Source organism: Rhinoraja longicauda, chromosome 25 (genome assembly GCF_053455715.1).
Source record: "Rhinoraja longicauda isolate Sanriku21f chromosome 25, sRhiLon1.1, whole genome shotgun sequence".
Taxonomy (NCBI): Eukaryota; Metazoa; Chordata; class Chondrichthyes; order Rajiformes; family Arhynchobatidae; genus Rhinoraja; species Rhinoraja longicauda.
In genome coordinates, this window is record NC_135977.1 from 11,330,459 (window position 1) to 11,351,962 (window position 21,504).

Consider the following 21,504-nt stretch of genomic DNA (forward strand, 5'->3'; position numbering starts at 1 on the left):
TTTGGCTCAGTTTTTTCAATCCGGATTGTGGAGTTACACGTCTAGCACAAACGGCAGCTGTTATTTCCTAGTATGCCTGCCCTAATCCTTCCTATTTTTGTTGTGATGTTGTTGTCGTGAAGTTCATGTTATTGGGGTGGTTTCTTTTGCCCAAGATTTTTTATCAACTTGAACAATGCAGCATCAGAAACAACAGGTGATTGCGCTCATCTGTTTGTATCATCTGTTTGTATCTGTTTATATCATCTGTTTGTATTGCACGCAAAACAAAATTTGTCACGACATTTCGGAACTCATGATAATAAACCAATACCATCATGTCCTCATGCTCTTTTACGAGAATTTGATCTCTCTACGCATAAACTCTTAAATTCACATCTGTGTGTTTTAATAGCCTTGTTATCATATCATATCATATATATACAGCCGGAAACAGGCCTTTTCGGCCCTCCAAGTCCGTGCCGCCCAGTGATCCCCGTACATTAACACTATCCTACACCCACTAGGGACAATTTTTACATTTACCCAGTCAATTAACCTACATACCTGTACGTCTTTGGAGTGTGGGAGGAAACCGAAGATCTCGGAGAAAACCCACGCAGGTCACGGGGAGAACGTACAAACTCCTTACAGTGCAGCACCCGTAGTCAGGATTGAACCTGAGTCTCCGGCGCTGCATTCGCTGTAAAGCAGCAACTCTACCGCTGCGCTACCGTGCCTGTTTCACCTTTTCCAATCTCTACCCTCTAGTCATTAAATTCATAAATTATACAAGCAGAATTAGGACATTCGGCCCATCAAGTCTACTCCACCATTCACACATGCCTCTCAACCCCATTCTCCTACCTTTGCCCCATAACCGTTGACACCCTTACTAATCAAGAATATTTCTCTGAACTGTGGCCTTGAAATCTACTTGAGATTAATTGAGATGGTCTGTAAATTGAGATGGTCTGTTGATTGAGAGGTATTCTGGAAGTCACAAGATTCATCCTTGGGTACATTTCACCCTCTTAGCAAACTAAAGCAACGGGAAAGACACCAATGTTACAGGAGAACTTTTGGCCGAACAGGTCCACCCTGTTCTAGTAAAATTATAAAAGGACTGGACAAACTAGATGCAGGAAAAAATGTTCCCAATGTGGGGGGAGTACAGAACCAGGGGCCACAGTCTAAGAATAAAGGGGAGGCCATTTAAAACTGAGATGAGATAAATACTTTTTCACCCAGAGAGTTGTGAATTTGTGGAATTCTCTGCCACAGAAGGCAGTGGAGGCCAATTCACTGGATTCATTTAAAAGAGAGTTAGATAGAGCTCTTGGGATTAGAGGGAATCAAGCAGTATGGGGAGAAGGCAGGCAGGGTTACTGATTGTGGATGATCAGCCGTGATCACAATGAATGGCGGTGCTGGCTCGAAGGGCCAAATGGCCTCCTCTTGCACCTAGTTTCTGTGCCACCAACTACTAGCCAAACGCTATTGGCGGACCTATGCTTCCTCGCTGTGATTGGACGTCAGCCTCGCGATTCGTTCATTGGGTCGTTACATTCCATTTCCCACAACAGGATTGGCCCACAGTGATGCATGACGTAACCCTCCTTCTGATTGGCTGTGACGTGGCCTTAGTTTGGATTGGTTAGATTTCTGAGAGTGTGATTGGATGATGTTAATGCGCTCGGTGATTGGCGGCTCGCCGGCGGCGCAGTGTATTGTGGGTTAGACGCAGCTTCCGCTCTCTCTCTCTTTCTTTCCGAGGCTCTGAGGTGAGCGATTGAGTGAGGGACGGTGCAGCTGCAGCTGCTTGTTGTGGTGCGGGAGAACTGGGCGGCTGCTCCGCCAATGTGGGGCCCGGCATTAAACCTAGCGGCCAGGCGACCCAGATTTTAGTGAGAGTCGATCTGCGGCAAGTGGTTGGCCCCAGCACCGCTCGGCTCCTCACGTCGCAGTGCCGCCTCGGGCCCTGCTGTCCTCACACGTGTCCCACTCCTTGCCGGTTCCCACCACACCTGGCTGTATGTCATGTTGTGGCACGCCTGAAGTCCAGCCAAAGATGGACACTAAATTCTAGAGTAACTCAGCGGGTCAGGCAACATCCCTGGAGGAAATGGATAGGTGAATTTTCGATTTGGTTTTGAGGATGCTGCCTGACACGCTAAGTTACTCCAACATCTTTGATATAAACCGACATCTGCAGTTCCTTCTTATTACTTGCCACCTCGCAACTTGTTCCACATACCCACCACCCTCTGAAAAGGTTGTCCCTTGGGTTCTTATTCAATCTTTCCCCATCCACCTTAAACCTATGTCCTCGGGTTTGTGATTCCTCTAACTTTGGGGGGAAATTGTGCCATTTCCTAACTATTCCCCTTATGAGGGTTTAAGATTCGTCTGAAAAAGGGTCCCAAACTGAAATGCTGCGAGTCCATTCTCATAAATGGGTAGGCCATTTAGGACTGAGATGAGAAAAAACTTTTTCAGCCAGAGTTGTGAATCTGTGGAATTCTCTGCCACAAAAGCAGTGGAGGCCAATTCACTGGATGTATTCAAGAGAGAGTTAGATCTTGCTCTTAGGGCTAATGGAATCCAGGGATATGGGGAGAAAGCAGGAACGGGATACTGATTTTGGATGATCAGCCATGATCATATCAAATGGCGGTGCTGGCGTGAAAGGCCGAATGGCCTACTTCTGCACCTATTTTCTATGTTTCTCCAGATGCTACCTGACCCTTCGTGTTGTTTGAGCACTTGGTGTTTTACCTGAGATTTCAGCATCTATCCTTTCCCGTGTCTAAAATCTCCTTTCAACCTCCTGCGTTCCAAAGAATAAAGTCCTAGCCTGCACAATCTTGCCCAAAAACTCAGGCCCTCCTATCAGCATCCTCATCAAACTTCTCTGCACCCATGGCATCTTTCCCCTAAATGGGTGACCAAGAATATTCCTGCCTATTGTTTCGTACAACTATAGCATAACATCTCGACTTCTATACATACTTCCTTGACTGAAGTCTAGCATGCCAAAAGCCTTTTCACTATACTATCAACCTGCAAAGGCACTTTCATGGTGCTCTGTACTTGTATGAATCAAATTATACTGATTTGCTGTGACCTAATTGAATTTCCTATTTGATGATGCCTAATGTTCAAATGGCATTTCCCAAATGCGGATTAATTTTGAGATTATTGTTTTGCCTGTATAATTTCAATGTTTATTCCCTTCCCTCTCGTTGAAAGCAGCTCCCTATTTAGTTTTCGTTTTTTTCTTGAAAGGGCACTCTGTTTTGAAATGTATACATGGCCCCTTAAAACATCTAATGTCTATTCTCGATTTTAAACCATTTCTTTTACTTTAAGATTTGTATTAATTGAAAATCTTTTGCAAATAACCAAGTTATAATAATGGAAATAATTTGGAAGTGAGTGCCAGTGCATCATTTATAATATATATGCTGCGTGATTCTCTGGTACAGCCATTGCCATTTGAAATAGTATGATTGACTATCTGCAACCTTCCTGATGCTCTGACAAGCATCAGAAAACAGAAGTGGGTCGGGAGGTTGGAATTGTGCTCGGGTTTACTTCACCTTGCACTTCCGTGTACTTCCAGTGGAGACCATTTCCGGTCATATATACTTAATTGGTGGCTTGGTTGTATCATTTTTTTATTTAAAATATCGTGACTATGCAAGACGTGCTCCAGGACCAATATATGTTTCTGGACTGAGGTCAGTGTGACATTGTCCAGGACTTGCACTATTTTTATACATCCATGCCAAAGTCATAATAACGAGTGAATGTAAAATTCTCGTTTCTGAGATTATCTGCCAAATCATCAATCTCTAGCATGTTGAAGGTCAACAGTCTTGTGGGTGATCCCCTCCATGTTGAATATCAAACTGGGAGATTTGTTTGTAATGTTGCTGGTTCCAAGTCTCAAATTCCATACTCAACAGCATTTTGGAGTGCCTGTGTTGTGCAGAATCTGCTGAGATAGGCACGCCCCATTCCATCCATTACCTTCTTGATCACTTGGGCTGAAAAATAAACTTTGTCTTCAATTTTTAAGTATATATAAGTTCTCAATTGACGGTATGGAAATGAATTAGCTGTGACATCTGGAAACTCCTGATCCACAATAACCGCATCTGCATATGCTGTACAAAATGGATCAGTAAAGTAAGATGGATTTACAGGGTCAGTAAAGGGATAGAGTGGGCAAAAAAAGTTCGTTTCATTTTAAGATATGGATTTGTTTACTATGGGAAGAATAAAAGATAAAATATGATTTCATTGTATTGTATTGAAGAATCGGGAAATCTTTATGAAGCAGCAAGTCGTTATGAAGACAAATAGGTTGTTAGCCTTTATTGTAAGAGGATTTGAATACAAATATGGGAACCGGTTTTGACGAGGCCACACCTGGAGTACCGAATGTACCCTTGGGTATTTAAGGTAGGAAATACTTGTGTGAAAGAGGGATTATTTTAAAAGACTGGGTGGATAGTATTTATCAATTGTTCTTTTATTTATATGAAACATCTATTCCTTGTGTAATCGTGGAAGCCTCATTTTGCTTTTTCTCATTGCCTTGCAGTAAGATCTTGTCTTTAAACCAGTTTGTGGCAATCCTTGGAAGCACATAAAGATGCCCAGGGAAGACAGAGCTGCGTGGAAGTCCAATTATTTTATTAAAATTATCGTGAGTATGACCACCTTCACTAATGGTAGTCCAGGCTGTCAGGATCTGCACACTTTAATACTTTCAAATTTGCTCCAAGTATTTGAAACACAATTTGAGATAACCAAGTTTACAAGTCATAGAAACATAGAAAATAGATGCAGGAGGAGGCTATTCGGCCCTTCGAGCCTGCACCGCCAATCATTGTGATTATGGCTGATCATCCACAATCAATAACCCTGGCCTGCCTTCTCCCCATATCCCTTGATTCCACTAGCCCCTAGAGCTCTATCTAACTCTCTCTTAAATCCATCCAGTGATTTGGCCTCCACTGCCCTCTGTGGCAGAAAATTCCACAAATTCACAACTCTCTGGGTGAAGTTTTTTCACACCTCAGTTTTAAATGGCCTCCCCTTTATTCTAAGACTGGCCCCTGGTTCTGGACTCGCCCAACATTGGGAACATTTTTCCTGCATCTAGCTTGTCCAGTCCTTTTATAATTTTATATGTCTCTATAAGGTCCCCTCTCATCCTTCTAAACTCCAGTGAATACAAGCCTAGTCTTTTCAATCTTTCCTCATATGACAGTCCTGCCATCCCAGGGATCAATCTCGTGAACCTACGCTGCACTGCCTCAATTACAAGGATGTCCTACCTCAAATTAGGAGACCAAAGCTGTACACAATACTCCAGATGTGGTCAAAATATATTGATGAAAAAGAAAATGTTGGAAATAGGTCATTTTTAGGTCATTGCCGGCTCTGATAATTAATCACACTAAAGAATGACTTTATGTGGGTGGGTCAATTGGGACTGAATAATGGAATAATGGACTAGTTTGAATCATTGATTGCATAAACTTAACATTTAAATTATTTGGTGTCTGGGAGGAAAGGCATACGTATACAATGAACATTGCCAGGCAAAACCGCCCTGTACATGGACGATGTCGCCATCTTCTGCTCGGGTCGGGTCAGTCCACAGATTAATTAGCGTCTGCGACCAGTTTGAGTCGGCCACGGGAGCCAGGGTGAACCGCAGGAAGAGCAAGGCCATGCTTGATTTCCTGAAGGTGCTGGGGATCTGGTTCGGGAGGGCTGAGGCGTGTGACAAAAATCAGCTGGAGTGGATAGCTAACGTGGGGAAGAAATTGGAGCTATGGAAGCAGCGCTCCCTCTATAACGGGGAAAAATCTGGTCATCGTGTGTGAGGTGCTTTCGAAGCTGCTGTACTTGGCGCGTGTGGCGTGTCCCTCCCTCCTATGCCACAGGGATCACCCGGGCCATCTTCCAGTTCATCTGGGGGTCGACGATGGACCGGGTGCGAGGGGCCACAATGTACAAGTCGGCAGACAATGGGGGTAAAAGCATGCCCCAGGTCGCCCTCGCCGATGGTTACCTTTGTGTGTGACTGCATCAGGCGGAGCACAGAGCCAAGGCATGTGGGCACCAAGTGTCACTACCTGCTGAGGTTCTACCTGTCACCGATGTTGCGAAGGATGGACCTGGCGCAGATGCCACGCAATGTCATTGCCGCGCCATCTGTCGTTCGTGGAAAGGTTCTTCCGGACCGACACCTTTGACCACAAGTCCAGCGGGCAGTGGTCAGCACGTAACGTCCTGCAGGCAATGCAGGGGAATGACTCCATGGATCCTGTGGCGTGGTTCCCAGAGCAGACTGCCCAGCTTGTCTGGCGAAATGCCTCATCGACAGAACTCACCAACAAGCACCAAGACCTGGCTTGGCTGGCGGTGAGGGGAGCACTCCCAGTCAGATCCTTCCTACACCGTCGGAACCTCATTACCAGTGCGCGCTGCCCTCGGGACGGCTGCTGTGGAGAGGAGACGGTTGCCCACCTCTTCGCAGAGTATGGATTTTCAAAGATAGTCAGGAGATGTTTGCAAGGGTCCCTGTTACGATTTATTCCGAACAGTTCCGTCACAGAGGACTCTGTGATTTACGGACTGTTCCCAGGGACGCATTCAGAGACTGACATCGAGTGCTGCTGGAAGGTCATCAACTTGGTGAAAGACGCTCTTTGGTCTGCCCGAGCTTCGTTGACCTCCCAGAGATGTCTGTCGGGGAATGTTGCCGACTGGCCCGCTGCAGACTGCAGGAGTACGTGCTGAGGGACGCACTGAAGCTCAGTGCAGCCAACACCAAGGCTCTGTGGGGGATAGCCGCAGTCTAGGGGCCTTCCGCTGCTGGACATGGGGGGGGCAGGGTGTGGTGGAGACGCCCCTCAAAATAAGGGAAGGGATTCCACGCCAGTGGGCCACATGAGTACCATGGGTGGGGGGTAATTTTGTGTAAATGGTGTATTGAATGAATATTAGAGTCATACAGCGTGGAAACAGGCCCTTCCGCCCAACTTGCCCACACAGACCAACACGTCTCATCTACATTAGTCCCACCTGCCTGTGTTTGGCCCATATCCCACAAACCTGTCCCATCCATGAACCTGTCAAATTGTTTCTTAAAAGTTGCAACAGTCCCTGTCTCAACTACCTCCTTTGGCAGGTCGTTCCAAATACCCACCACCCTGTGTGTGAAAAAGATACCCCTCAGATTCCTATTAACTCTTACCCTTTCACCTTAAACATGTCCACTGGTTCTCGATTCCTCTACTCCGAGCAAAAGACCCGTGTCGATGTTTTTGGTTACTGCAGAGAACTCAATCAAATTCATAAGGCGCTATCTCCCATGTACAAAATTGCACTTCTAATCAACTTCTGTTTGTCCAAATATACATACATCTTAACCCTTGGAATTCTCTCCAGTTGCTTTCCTACCACTGATGTTAGGCTTGCTGGTCAATAGTTCCCAGTTTTATCTTTGCCGTCTTTGACTAGAGACACACGTTAGCCACTTTTAAGTCTTCTGACATCTCACCAATGTCTAATGCTGATTTATATGTCTCAGCCTGGTATCTTGCATCTTCTTCTCTAGCTTCCGACAGAGTCCTTGCATATATCTGATCAGGCCCGAGAGATTTCTCCACCTTCATGCCCTCTCCCTATTAGTGCATTGTACATATTCCCCGAGGAAACTTTCCTGAGCGCACTTTTCACAACACACCCCTTCTAAGTTCTTGACATCATGACTGTCTTAGAGCGCACTTTTCACATCACACCCCATCTAAGTCCTTGACATCATGACAGTCTTAGTCAATAATGGGAAAGTTAAAATGCTTGTTCAAATGCTGATTTGGGAATCATGCCCATGAAAAGAATCGAGACCTGCAGATCTCCACTGTCCCCTTCCTTATGTTCTGGAAAATTGACCTTTGTTACTGTTTGTTTGTAAATTTTCTGTCCATGCTTTCAACCTCTTATTAAAATTGAGGCCCATTTGAAAAAAAAGTCTACTAGGCGGCACTTTATCAGAAACCTTATGGAAGATCATATATAACATGTGATTGCACTCTCTTACTTCATCAAAAGGTTTCAAGTTGGTTAGATTGTAATTTGCCTTTGACTAAGAACTAGTCTCAGCAAGTGAGGTGAGGTACAAAATCTTAGGGAAATCAAAACAACTGCAAATGCTGGAAATACTCGGCAGATTAGGCTGCATCTGTGGGAAGAGAAGCAGCTTCAACATTTCAGGTCATTTCATCCAAACTATTAGGACCTGAGAAGCACTGGTATTACAAAAATGTGCACGGCTTCAAAAGTGGAAAGATTGTTCTGCAAAATGTTTAAGTGTGAGACTGGATTCAGCAGGTGCACATTTGATAAGTTTGTTTTGGTTTCAGATATGAAACGGGTACTCTTGTACATAAAGTATTCCTCCTATAATTTCTTTAGCAACTTTTGGATGACTATCCAAAATGCTTCATCGTTGGAGCAGACAACGTTGGATCAAAGCAAATGCAGCAGATCCGTATATCGCTGCGTGGCAAGGCTGTCGTGTTGATGGGCAAGAATACCATGATGCGCAAGGCTATCCGTGGTCATCTGGAAAACAATCCTGCTTTGGAAAAGTGAGTGAGATGATATGCAGTGCAGCTACTAGCAGAGCTGCCAACCATTACCTTTTTGGGCCGTTTTTATGACTTTTTTTGGGATAATTACGGCAATGCAATTTTTCTTAGTAAAATACAATTTTTAACATTCAGATCGTATGTCCATGTATTGTACATGTATTGTGTATGTAATATATGGGAGGTTCACAGGGGTGCAATGTTCTAACAAATGCAATGTTCGCGCATTCGCATGAATGCTTCACCTGCATGTGTGCACTGCCTGCCTGTTTGCAGAGTCTGGGATCGGTCGGGCGGCAGCTCGGGGGAGCGAGCACGAGCTTCGGGGTGATTGCGGGCGGTTGCAAAGCGCCCATTTTCGGAGAGCAGCCGTCCCTGGGCCGCCGTAGCGCGGGTCCCCGTCCCTAGGCCGCCGCCGCCGCTGGGCACGAGTCCCCAGTCCTGGGCCGCCCGGAGCACGAGTCCCCAGCCCTGGGCCACCGCAGCCTGGAGCGCGAGTCCCCAGCCCTGGGCCGCTGCAGCCTGGAACGCAAGCAGCCGCCTCCATCAGCAGCAGACTGAAAGGCGGCTCGCCATGGCTGCAGACTGGGCTGAAATCTGGCAGCCGACTTCCAGAGGGCTCATTTCGCCGGCAACTTGCAGAGGTAGGTAGGAAGGGAAAAGGATAAGAAAGGAGGGGAGAGAAGAAGGGGGGGGGGGGGGGGGTTGAGCCTTTGCAGCCACTCTCCTGCCTGGGACCAACTGCTTTGCAGGTCAGGCCCAGATAGATTCCCCCTTTCGCCAGCCCGGAGTCACTTTTGATGACTACTCACTGGTATGTCTTGAGGCAGCTGTGCATCCTGCACTAAAGGCCGCACTGACTCCAGGTTGTGTGACTGCTGAAACAGTTTAGCTCAATCCTTCCATCAAACCCGTTTTCTTATTTAGCGGTAGCGTACTTCAGACGGACTAGTTCTCCAATCGTTGTCATTTTAGGGCTGCGCGACTTCATTAACCACCAAGAAACAAAATAAACACAATTGCATCGCTGAAAATTAATATTATCACTCTGTTGACCAAAGGCATTGTTTTAAATTTGCCAGTTTTAATAAGGAAAAACTCCACTGAATTTCGTCCAACTCTTAGCACACAAACACTATCGGATTTCTTCACACAGAAAGTGTATAGCTGTGTTAAAAAAAACAGTTGTCATCGAGTGAAGTTCAGTGAAAGGCTTCTGGAGAAGTGCAAACAGGCAACCACTGCTTATAACAAAAAGCTCTCTATGGGACTGAATATGAGTGGACAAACATGCATTAGAACCTCTGTTGACTTAGTTTGAGGACTGTAAATGAAACACTAGATACATATACTTTGTTGGATTGAACCATTTGTGGACTTCATATAGATAAACAATGGAGATAACAGCTTGAGCACTGGACATCAAGTCAAGTCAATTTTATTTGTATAGCACATTTAAAAACAACCCACGTTGACCAAAGTGCTGTACATCTGATTAGGTTCCAATGGGAAAAAAATGAAACATACAGTAGCGCGCAAACAGTTCACGCAAACAGTTCACATCACAATTTCCTGTATTGAAAGTGCATCCTGTATTGCTCGTGGTTGTAAGTTTTGTTAAATTTTTTCACTAAAAATCCCTCTTTTTTTCCGATCTGTGTTCCTTTTTTTTGGTTTGACAAGGTTGGCAGCTCTGTACTAGTGTTTATCACAGTATGTAATTGATGTAATTGATGCACTTGTTGACTTGTACTACTGTTTCTCTTCAGGCTCTTACCACACATTCGTGGCAACGTTGGCTTTGTGTTCACCAAGGAGGATTTATGTGAAGTTCGTGACATGCTGCTGTCCAACAAGGTAAAAGCTTTTGATCTCCAACTCTAATATCCAACTCCAATAACATTAATTGCAATTCTTGATTATTTAAGTTTGTGTCGATTAACTTTGGCATGGGTTCTTCATCGCCAATTATGATATGACATCTCTTATTTAATGAGGTGCCCTCTGCACAGCTGGTGATGAGGGGAGAATAATTGGCACATCTTTAATGTTGGCTCAGTCTGGTTGTGGTCTTTATGTCGAGATGCATTCAGGTTGATATGTATTTGTTTTACTTAAGAGTGCTTTCTATCGTTTAGTGTCAATTCGCGTTGCTCTGCGAGCCTGTCTTTGTTCCACCGGTGCTGAATTACTTTAATTACTTCCACAGGTCCCGGCTGCTGCTCGCGCTGGTGCCATTGCTCCCTGTGAGGTCACTGTGGCAGGTCAAAACACTGGTTTGGGACCTGAGAAGACCTCTTTCTTCCAAGCTTTGGGAATCACCACCAAGATCTCCAGAGGTACCATTGAAATTCTAGTAAGTATGCACATAACAGCTGCCCTACTTTATTTAAGGTGTCATTGAGATGTTGCAGAAACAGGCCCTTCCATTAATCCTACATTAATCCTATTTTTGTTATTCTCCATACATTCTCCTCAACATCCCATTTTCGCATTTGCATATTAGGGGCAATGTACAGTGGCTAATTAACCCACCAATTGGCACGTCTTTGGGACATGGGAGAAAACCAAAGTGACTGGAGGAAACCCATACATTGTCAGAATATGCAAAGTTTACACAGGCAGCAACTTAGCTCAACATTAAACCTGGATCTCTGTCACAGAGGCATTCGCTCCGCTATCCATGCCACCACTGTTTTTGTTCTAATTCCCTTAAATTAGTAGGGTTAATCGTATGATTTTTCTGAAGCCTTGTGCAGTTTTGTAATTGCTTTCCCTGAATTATTATATTTTACACTAAAAATTACAGTTCTGTGACCTTAACTGCAGGCTGGAGTTCGTTTTATGGTGATTTTTTAATGTTTTCTATATGGTGCTTATAAAATTGTTACTGTTTTTTTATGCTTGAAATAATTGTCCTTACTTGTTATAACCTTAGTATGGTATAAAGTGGCCGTTCTTCCCTGACAACTAATTGTCTTGCCTTAGAGCGATGTGTATCTCATCAAGATTGGTGACAAGGTGGGAGCCAGTGAAGCCACTCTGCTGAACATGTTGAACATCTCTCCCTTCTCCTACGGCTTGGTGATCAGGCAGGTTTATGACAATGGCAGTGTATATGAGCCTGAGGTCCTGGACATCACAGAAGAAACTCTGCAGAAATGTTTCCTGGAGGTATGCCAAATTACATTGCTCGGGCTTCTTGCTAGAGATGTTGTAACAATAGACAATAGTGCAGGAGCAGGCCATTCGGCCCTTCGAGCCAGCACCGCCATTCAATGTGATCATGGTTGATCATTCTCAATCAGTACCCCGTTCCTGCCTTCTCCCCATACCCCCTGACTCCGCTATCCTTAAGAGCTCTATCTAGCTCTCTCTTGAATGCATTCAGAGAATTGGCCTCCACTGCCTTCTGAATCAGAGAATTCCACAGATTTACAACTCTCTGACTGAAAAAGTTTTTCCTCATCTCCATTCTAAATGGCCTACCCCTTATTCTTAAACTGTGGCCCCTGGTTCTGGACTCCCCCAACATTGGGAAAATATTTCCTGCCTCTAACGTATCCAACCCCTTAATAATCTTATATGTTTCGATAAGATCCCCTCTCATCCTTCTAAATTCCAGATTATACAAGCCTAGTCGCTCCAGTCTTTCAACATAAGACAGCCCCGCCATTCCGGGAATTAACCTAGTAAACCTACGCTGCACGCCCTCAACAGCAAGAACATCCTTCCTCAAATTTGGAGACCAAAACTGCACACAGTACTCCAGGTGCGGTCTCACTAGGGCCCTGTACAACTGCAGAAGAACCTCTTTGCTCCTATACTCAACTCCTCTTGTTATGAAGGCCAACATTCCATGGGCTTTCTTCACTGCCTGCTGTACCTGCATGCTTCCTTTCAGTGACTGATGCACTAGGACACCCAGATCTCGTTGTACGTCCCCTTTTCCTAACTTGACACCATTCAGATAATAATCTGCCTTCCTATTCTTACCACCAAAGTGGATAACCTCACACTTATCCACATTAAACTGCATCTGCCATGCATCCGCCCACTCAAACAACCTATCCAAGTCACCCTGTAACCTCATAGCATCTTCCTCACAATTCACACTACCACCCAGCTTTGTATCATCTGCAAATTTGCTAATGGTACTTTTAATCCCTTCATCTAAGTCATTAATGTATATTGTAAATAACTGCGGTCCCAGCACCGAGCCTTGCGGTACCCCACTAGTCACTGCCTGTCATTCTGAAAGGGACCCATTTATCCCCACTCTTTGCTTTCTGTCAACCAATATTCTATCCATGTCAGTACCCTACCTCCAATACCATGTGCTCTAATTTTGCCCACTAATCTCCTATGTCGGACCTTGTCGAAGGCTTTCTGAAAGTCGAGGTACACCACATCCACCGGCTCTCCCTTGTCAATTTTCCTAGTTACATCCTCAAAAAATTCCAGAAGATTAGTCAAGCATGATTTCCCCTTCGTAAATCCATGCTGCCTCGGAACGATCCTGTTACTGCTATCCAAATGCTCCGCAATTTCATCTTTTATAATTGACTCCAGCATCTTCCCCACCACTGATGTCAGACTAACTGATCTATAATTTCCTGTTTTCTCTCTCCCTCCTTTCTTAAAAAGTGGGATAACATAAGCTACCCTCCAATCCACAGGAACTGATCCTGAATCTATAGAACATTGGAAAATGATCACCAATGCGTGATCCCCACCACAATTTCTAGAGCCACCTCCTTAAGTACTCTGGGATGCAGACCATCAGGCCCTGGGGATTTATCATCCTTAGTCCCATCAGTCTACCTAACACCATTTCCTGTGGATTTCCTTCAGTTCCTCCGTCACCCTACGATCTCTGGCCACGAGAACATCTGAGAGATTGTATCTTCCTTAGTGAAGACAGATCCAAAGTACCGGTTCAACTCGTCTGCCATTTCCTTGTTTCCCCTAATAAATACCCCTGCTTCTGTCTCCAAGGGACCCACATTTGCCTTGACTATTTTTTTCCTCTTAACATACCTAAAAAAGCTTTTACTATCCTCCTTTATATTATTGGCTAGCTTACCCTCGTACCTCATCTTTTCTCCCCATATTGCCTTTTTAGTTATCTTCTGTTGCTCTTTAAAAGAGTCCCAATTCTCTGGCTTCCCACTCTTCTTTGCTATGTTGTACTTCTCTTTTATTTTTATGCTGTCCTTGACTTCACTTGTCAGCCACGGGTGCCTCTTACTCCCCTTAGAATCTTTCCTCCTCTTTGAGATAAATGGATCCTGCAACTTCTGCATTATTCCCAGGAATACCTGCCATTGCTGTTCCACCGTCTTCCCTGCTAGGGCCTCCTTCCAGTCAATTCTGGCCAGCTCATGCCTCTGTAATTCCCTTTGCTATACAGTAATACTGACACTTCTGATTTTCCCTTCTCCCTCTCAATTTGTAGAGTAAAACTTATCATATTGTGATCACTGCCTCCTAATGGCTCTTTTACCTCGAGTCCCCTTATCAGATCAGGTTCATTACACAACACTAAGTCCAGAATTGCCTTCTCCCTGGTAGGCTCCAGTACAAGCTGTTCTAAGAATCCATCTTGGAGGCACTCCACAAACTCTCTTTCCTGGGGTCCATTACCAACCTGATTTTCCCAGTCTACTTGCATGTTGAAATCTCCCATAACCATCGTAGCATTACATTTGCGACATGCCAATTTTAGCTCTTGATTCAACTTGCACCCTATGTCGAGGCTACTGTTTGGGGGCCTGTAGATAACTCCCATTAGGGTCTTTTTACCCTTACAATTCCTCATTTCTATCCATACCGATTCAACATCTCCTGATTCTATGTCACCCCTTGCAAGGGAGTGAATATCATTCCTTACCAACAGAGCGACCCCACCCCCTCTGCCCACCTGTCTGCCTTTTCGATACGTTGTGTACCCCTGAATATTCAGTTCCCAGCCCTGGTTCTCTTGTAACCATGTCTCTGTGATTCCCAAAACATCATACTTGCCAATGTCCAACTGAGCCTCAAGCTCATCCACTTTATTTTTTATACTTCGCGCATTTAAATACAACACTTTAACTTCGGTATTCACCTCCCTTCTCACACCGGTCACAATTGGCCCTTCGTTTGGTTCACAGTTGGTAACGTCGTGACGGTCTCAGCCTTAAAGGATTTGGCTGTTATGTAAACAAATTTAGGGCCTTGTGACCTGACATTGCAAAATGCTGGTTCCTGTTGTAGTGTTAAATGCTATAACATTGTTTGAATTTGTCATGGACTTTTTTTAAAATATTCAAATGGCAATGTAGGACCTTGCACAAGCAGGATAGGGACTGCCTGGAATTTTGCACCGGAGCTTTATTGTGTACTCTTTCAGAAGATTGAAGCTTGGTTTCCTCATGCTTACTGTGATTATACTTGTTGATAAATACAGTATTTTAGTTAACCGAAGGGATCTATAGGAGGTGTTGCTTCAAAGGGAACCAGTATCATCAAAAACCCACACCACCCAGGCCTTGCTCTCTTTCACTTCTACCATCGGAAGAAGGTATAGTCTGAAAACCATGACCACCTGGTTCATGAATTGCTTCTTCCCAACAAGTTAGATAGAGCTCTAGGGGCTAGTGGAATCAAGGGATATGGGGAGAAGGCAGGCACGGGTTATTGATTGTGGACGATCAGCCATGATCACAATGAATGGCGGTGCTGGCTTGAAGGGCTGAGTGACCTCCTCCTGCACCTATTTTCTATGTTTCTAACAACCATCAAGCTCTTGAACACTGTACAACACCAAACAATGGACTATCTTTGGTTGCACTAAGTACTTGGATTTTTTTTTTTGCACTAGTATTTGGGTTGTTAGTTTACTGAATGTTGTGCATTAGATATTTGTGTATTTTGTTACGGGCATGTTGTGTTTCAAGTAAGAATTTCATTGTTCTGTTGACAGTGCCTATGACAATTAAACACTCTTGACCTCGAATGTTTTCACAGGGAGTCCGCAATGTGGCCAGTGTGTGTCTGCAAATTGGTTATCCAACCATAGCCTCCATACCACATTCTATCGTTAATGGATACAAGAAGGTGCTGGCCATCGCTGTGGAGACAAACTACTCCTTCCCATTAGCTGATAAGGTAATGGTGGACAGTCTTTGTGTTGAATTCCAGCTGTTCAGATGTAAAGAGATTAATTGATTTGGATTTTGCTGATTCTTAAAATTATGGATGAGAAAGCTCATTCAACCCAATATAGGTATTGTGTTCTGTGATCCTGCCATTTCCCCCATGCAGCACCTCATTGGTTACTATATTATTTTTCTTTGTGCCACCACCGTGGTAATTGGAGTTCTGTTCAGTCTATTCTGAATACAACTTTTACGTGGATGTTGCTGCAGAAGTCAACATTTCTTGTTTACTTCTAATTAATTGCCTGTGGAAAATGGAGAGCTGACACCTCAGACTGTAGTCGTGGTGTAATAGACCCTCGGTTGTAGGCACTCCGATATAATGTTCCAGTATTTAGACTTGATAACCACCGACCTCTGACTCAAAGGGGACCTTGCAAATGCTATCCTCTTGTACCTCTGACACTAGTGCCCCTGGGTAGAACTTGTGAATTAGGTAAGTGCTTTCATAGTTTCTTAGGGAAATAGAGCGTGGAAACAAGCCCTTCGGTCATCATATCTGCTCATCACGATGCCAATCTAAACTAATCCCCGCCTAGCAATCCATCCCTTTGTTGCCTGCCTGTTCATGTAGTTCCATGCCTGTTCGTATCCCTGTCTATGTGCTTCTTAAATATTACAAATTTGCCTGCTTCTGTCACCTTGATCCAGGCACCTCCAACTCTTTTTTATTTTAATGCACAAGTTGCTGAAAGGGGTCTCAACACGAAACGTCACCTGTGCATTTCCTCCACAGATACTGCCTAGCCTGCTGAGTTCTTCTGGCTCTTTGTGTTTTACTCAAGTTGCGTCACACATATTTTAAACTTTCCCACGCTCACCTTGAACCTAGGCCCTCTAGTATTTGACGTTTGCACCCTGCTTTTATCTCTAGCTCTCAAGATTTTGGATACTTTGATCGGTTCACTCCTCCATCTCTAAACCTCCAGCTTCTCGTATATCGTACACATTGCAGCTACAACATGGTGCTGCTGCAGAGAATGAATGTAATGTTAATCCAATGGGCTACCTTGTCCTTTGCCCTACACTCGACTTCTTTAGTATTTGAGCTCATGAATCTGGGCACTTGTCAAAGTAATTCTTTATTTTCGGAAACATCACGGGGGAGTGGGGGGAAGAGTGGTGGTTGAGAGGCTCACTGCTTTATAGTTGGTATGTGACCTTTACTTGCTCTTCCTGTATCAGCAGGTTCTATTGAGTATTGGCAAGTTTCTCATTAATTATGACCTCTGTTTTGTTGTTGGTGAATCTAGTTATGGCAACGCTTTTGAATGTAAGGTTTTTGATTAGACACCTACATTTTAGTGCCCGAGCCCATGACATTTATGGGCATGTTTGAACAGGGTTAATTGTCATTTGCCAGATGAGCTCTACTGTTTGATACCATTCTGTTTCGTTATTTGAAGATGTTCACTGAATATAACACTCCTTGATCTTGTTTCCATTTTAACCATGGCCCATTGTTCATCATGACTAGATTGATGGGTAGGAGAGTTGAATTACTATACGAGGTGACGCCCAAACTAGATGATCACTGAAATATTGGCCTCTCTATGCAATCTGTTTGTATTACTCGTTATCATCTTCCCTGCCACCAACAATGGACCATTGTGGGCTCCACCTTTCCTTGATCATCGTTGCAGACTTTGATCTGGTTTTTTTTTTGCACCAATGTACCTTTTCATATCGCTCAGTTCCCTCTCCCCTGACTCTCAGTCTGAAGAAGGGTCTCGACCAAAAACATCACCTATTCCTTTTCTCCAGAGATACAGACTGACTTGCTAAGTTACTCTAGCTTTTTGTGTCTATCTTCGGTCTAAATCAGCATCTGCAGTTCTGTCTTACACAAAAATTCGGTGTATTCTTTAGCACAGCTGTCTTAACATAACTGCAGGTGTTAAATGACTATCTTGCAGTACCCTGAACGATTGGTGCAGAGACATAATTCATATCCCATATTAGTAGCTGATGAATTAAAATAATTAAAAATATCTGGAATATTTTAAAGGTAGTGCCACCTCTGTCTGCCAACTTTGTTTTAGACTATGTGACATCAGACCTGCCAATGTGTTTGACAGTTGCTTCTTCAATTCAGCGATAGTTGGATCTGCCAGTGATGTTCATATCCTGTGAATTAAATATTATTTTAAAAATTAGATAGAAGGGAGAATGGTAAGAACAGTCTTAAGTTCAGAACGATGGGCAGTGTTTTCAATTGAGCCTGAGTAATGAAGTAGAATCTTATAAATGTGGCATTTTTAATATTTTCAACCTACAATTTGCAAAAACACCGTGCTTTTTAAAAATTATGCGCAACAGATTGCAGTTGCATGTTCGAATGGATGTGATTTGTTGCTATTGGTTTTGAGTTTCTTTTCCTGATTCCTTTCAAATGCTGATATTCTAATCTCTGGAGATCTTCACCCCACCGCGGTAAAATGTTACCTCTCTATTTGTCTATACCTTAAATTGTCATATTGAGTTGTCAATCGCTCAATACCTCTGTTCAGTGTTGAGCATTATCCCGTGTGTGGTCCTGGGAAGCTTTCTCCTAAAACTGTAATGTAATTATAAGCTGTTGCCTAAATGCAAGTCTGCAGCTAATATTCTGAAATTGAAATGATGGTAATTATTCTGCAATTGTGGCAAAAACATGATTTAGGATGTAACACACCTTTTTTTGTTCTGAAGGTAAAAGCTTTCTTGGCTGACCCTTCAGCTTTTGTTGCTCCTGTTGTTGAGGCTGCTCCAGTTCCTGTCAAGGAGGAAGTGAAAGAGGTGGTGAAGGAAGAGTCTGAGGCGTCTGATGACGACATGGGCTTTGGTCTGTTTGACTGAAAAAAAGCAGCTACCCTTTGGTAGCACGGCTCATCAATCAGCCTAACCAAAATAAAACATTTTATTTACAGAAACCTGTAGCTTGTGTTCATTTTTGAGTTTATTCATGTCTGTTTTTAGCTTGTTTATGCAATTTGAGCCTATTTTGTGGGGGATGGTTAGTAAGGTATCTGTTTAATCACAGTCACTTTCACATGGTGTAACTGTCGATCAGTGACGGGCAGCGATGATCATGCTGACAGTAAACTTGGGCTATTCAGCTTGAGTGCTCAGAACAGGAGTTTCCCCGTGCAATAATTTGATAGTATGGCCAGTTTGCATTTGAAAGCTGGCAATACAATGCAGAAAGCATTGAGTGTTCAATTTGGAAATAAATAATACCACAAAAATATTCAGCAGCCCAGGCAGCATCTGTGGAGGGAAATTGATAGGCATATTTCAGGTCCCGACCTGAAAACTCTTTCAATTTCCGTCCACAGATGCTGCATGGCCTGCAAAATTTCTCCAGCACTGTTTTTTGTTCAAGATTCCAGCATCTGCAGTCTCTTGTGAGTAGGTAAATATTAACATGGAATTTGGCTAGGGTCTGATATGACTTCTAGATAAAAGTAAACAACGCCGAAAATATACTTAATCTGAATTATGTTATATCAGAATTGAAGTGCATCAATGTAAAATAAATGGTAATGTGGGACATAGCCATAATTAGATGTTTATCTGAAATATTGACTGAATTAATTCTTTATCCAGGGTAATGGAGGGAAGTGGTACTAACCACGGTAATGAAAATGAAAACATAATAGAGAACACGTTCAATGGCATCAGACATATTGTCTCTGATATTAATAATATATTGACTAAATAGAGTAGTTCTGTGCCTTAATAAATGATCTGTAGCTGTAAGACACCGCTTCTTCCCGAGCCCAGGCTGGAGAATGTTGCTACCAAACCTGTTGAAGCTACAGCCAAGAAAACACGCCAACATCTACTTCCTCAGAAAACTAGAGGTTTGGCATATCTCCAATCACTTTCCAGCTTCTACAGATGCTCAGTCGAAAGCCACAACTTGGTTTGGCAAAAGTTCTGCCCAGGTCTGCAAGAAGTTGCAGAGTTGTGAATATGTTTCCTGGTTTCTGTCCCATTGCATCTTTAGCATGGATGTCCAGTCCCCTCGCACCTCAATCCCCTACAAGAAAGGTCACAAGGCTGTTCGGTTCTTGAACAGAGACCCAATCCATTTCCTTCTATTAACTCACTGCTCTGCCTGGTGTATCTTCCTCAACAACCGCGGGGGAAGGGAATCAAGGGTGTAGAAAGGAACTGCAGATGCTGTTACAGTATATACTGAATATGTGAGGGTCTTGATCGGAAAAGTCACCAATCCTTTTTCTCCAGTGATGCTGCCCGACCCGCTGAATTACTCCAGCACTTTGTGCCTATCATCATTAATAAAGTCAATACTGAGAGACTTGGTATCCGATGGTTTGAGAAAAGAGCTAGAAGTGGCAACTTTATAATTGCGGAATTAAATGGGATTTGAAGCATAGCTTTGGGTTGATTACAAAAAAAATGTACTATTGCATGAGAAAAATATCTATCTATAAATAAGTGATGATTGATGACCATCAATTATGTTTGCGATATTCACACATTTTAGCTATTGTGCAAACTAGTCTCACAGGTTGTCAGACAGTATTGTATTCTGTGGCGAGAATATTTGCAGTCAGAGGATGAAAGCAGTTTAGCGATTATGACCTTTATCTTGTTTTGCGATTGCAAAGACCCCTTTGATGTCACAACACCTACGCGAGACGAAACAAGCCAGGTGCGTGCCTATTGCAAAATGTCACCAAACATGTTAAATTCACACCTTTGAAACATACACAACACCATTTCCAAACAACGATCCAAAAGCTATTCTGCTTCCATATTGCATGAATAATAACATTTATTCCGTGCATTGATCTCACGTCTCTTTCAATCATCCCCTCCACCATTAACCCACGTGTGCTCGTTCGGCACTTTGCCCACTTAATAAAGCGCATTCTATTTCCTAATTTTTTTCAGACTTTTTCTGATCAGTAATCATTTACTTGCCAACCTGGACACCTACATTGGCTGAAATGTCTAGTCCAACAGCCGCTCAGAGGATAGTCGAATCAGCGAGGTCGCTGGCTAGTCGCTAACGCGTTTACTATCGGTCGCCTCAGGTACAACTTGTTCCCTTTTGTGTCGCTGGTAGCTTGTATCTCAAATCCTCCGCCTTGGCGTCAGTAGTTTTTATATTAATTTATCTGATAAAATCACTGGGGTTGATTTAATACAACAATGAATGTTTCAACCTCAAATTTGCTGTAGGCAGTGTTTGAAGATGCAAAAGAGAGACTGGGTGAATTGAGGGGGTGGGAGGCAATAGTTGGTAGTGGGGGGTTTTGGTGGTTGGTGGAAGGTGGTGGTGAGATTTGGGGATAGTTGGGAGTATTTAGGGCGTTAGAAGAGATTTGGAAAATTGTTGAGACTGGTTTGGGCTGGATGGGGAGGGGAGGGAAAACGAAGTATTGAGGACATTCGTGGGATGCGAGGATGGGGTGCTGATGGTGTTCAGGGAAGGTAGGAGAAAACAGTCCATGTATATTAATATATGCGGTAGGAAACGGAACATCAAATGTCGCATCGTTTATAATGAACAACAAAGTGTGAAAGGTCAACTTGCTGCTTTCCTCTTGCGCTCATAACCCAATCATTTCCATAATAAAGAAAGGATTAATTTCATGATGGTAGTGAACTGGAGATAACATTTTCCCAAC

The 21,504-nt window shown here is 43.6% G+C and overlaps 1 protein-coding gene across 1 annotated transcript; it reads left to right on the plus strand.

The window, feature by feature from the left end:
* Positions 1-4,325: 4,325 nt before the first annotated feature.
* On the plus strand, positions 4,326-18,771 carry rplp0 (ribosomal protein, large, P0). Its single transcript, XM_078421278.1, has 8 exons — positions 4,326-4,449; positions 4,592-4,696; positions 8,482-8,657; positions 10,427-10,514; positions 10,867-11,013; positions 11,646-11,831; positions 15,669-15,809; positions 18,551-18,771. Exons 2-8 carry the CDS (start codon positions 4,643-4,645, stop codon positions 18,695-18,697), a joined length of 939 nt encoding a protein of 312 aa, XP_078277404.1. The 5' UTR covers positions 4,326-4,449; positions 4,592-4,642; the 3' UTR covers positions 18,698-18,771.
* The last annotated feature ends 2,733 nt before the right edge of the window (positions 18,772-21,504 follow it).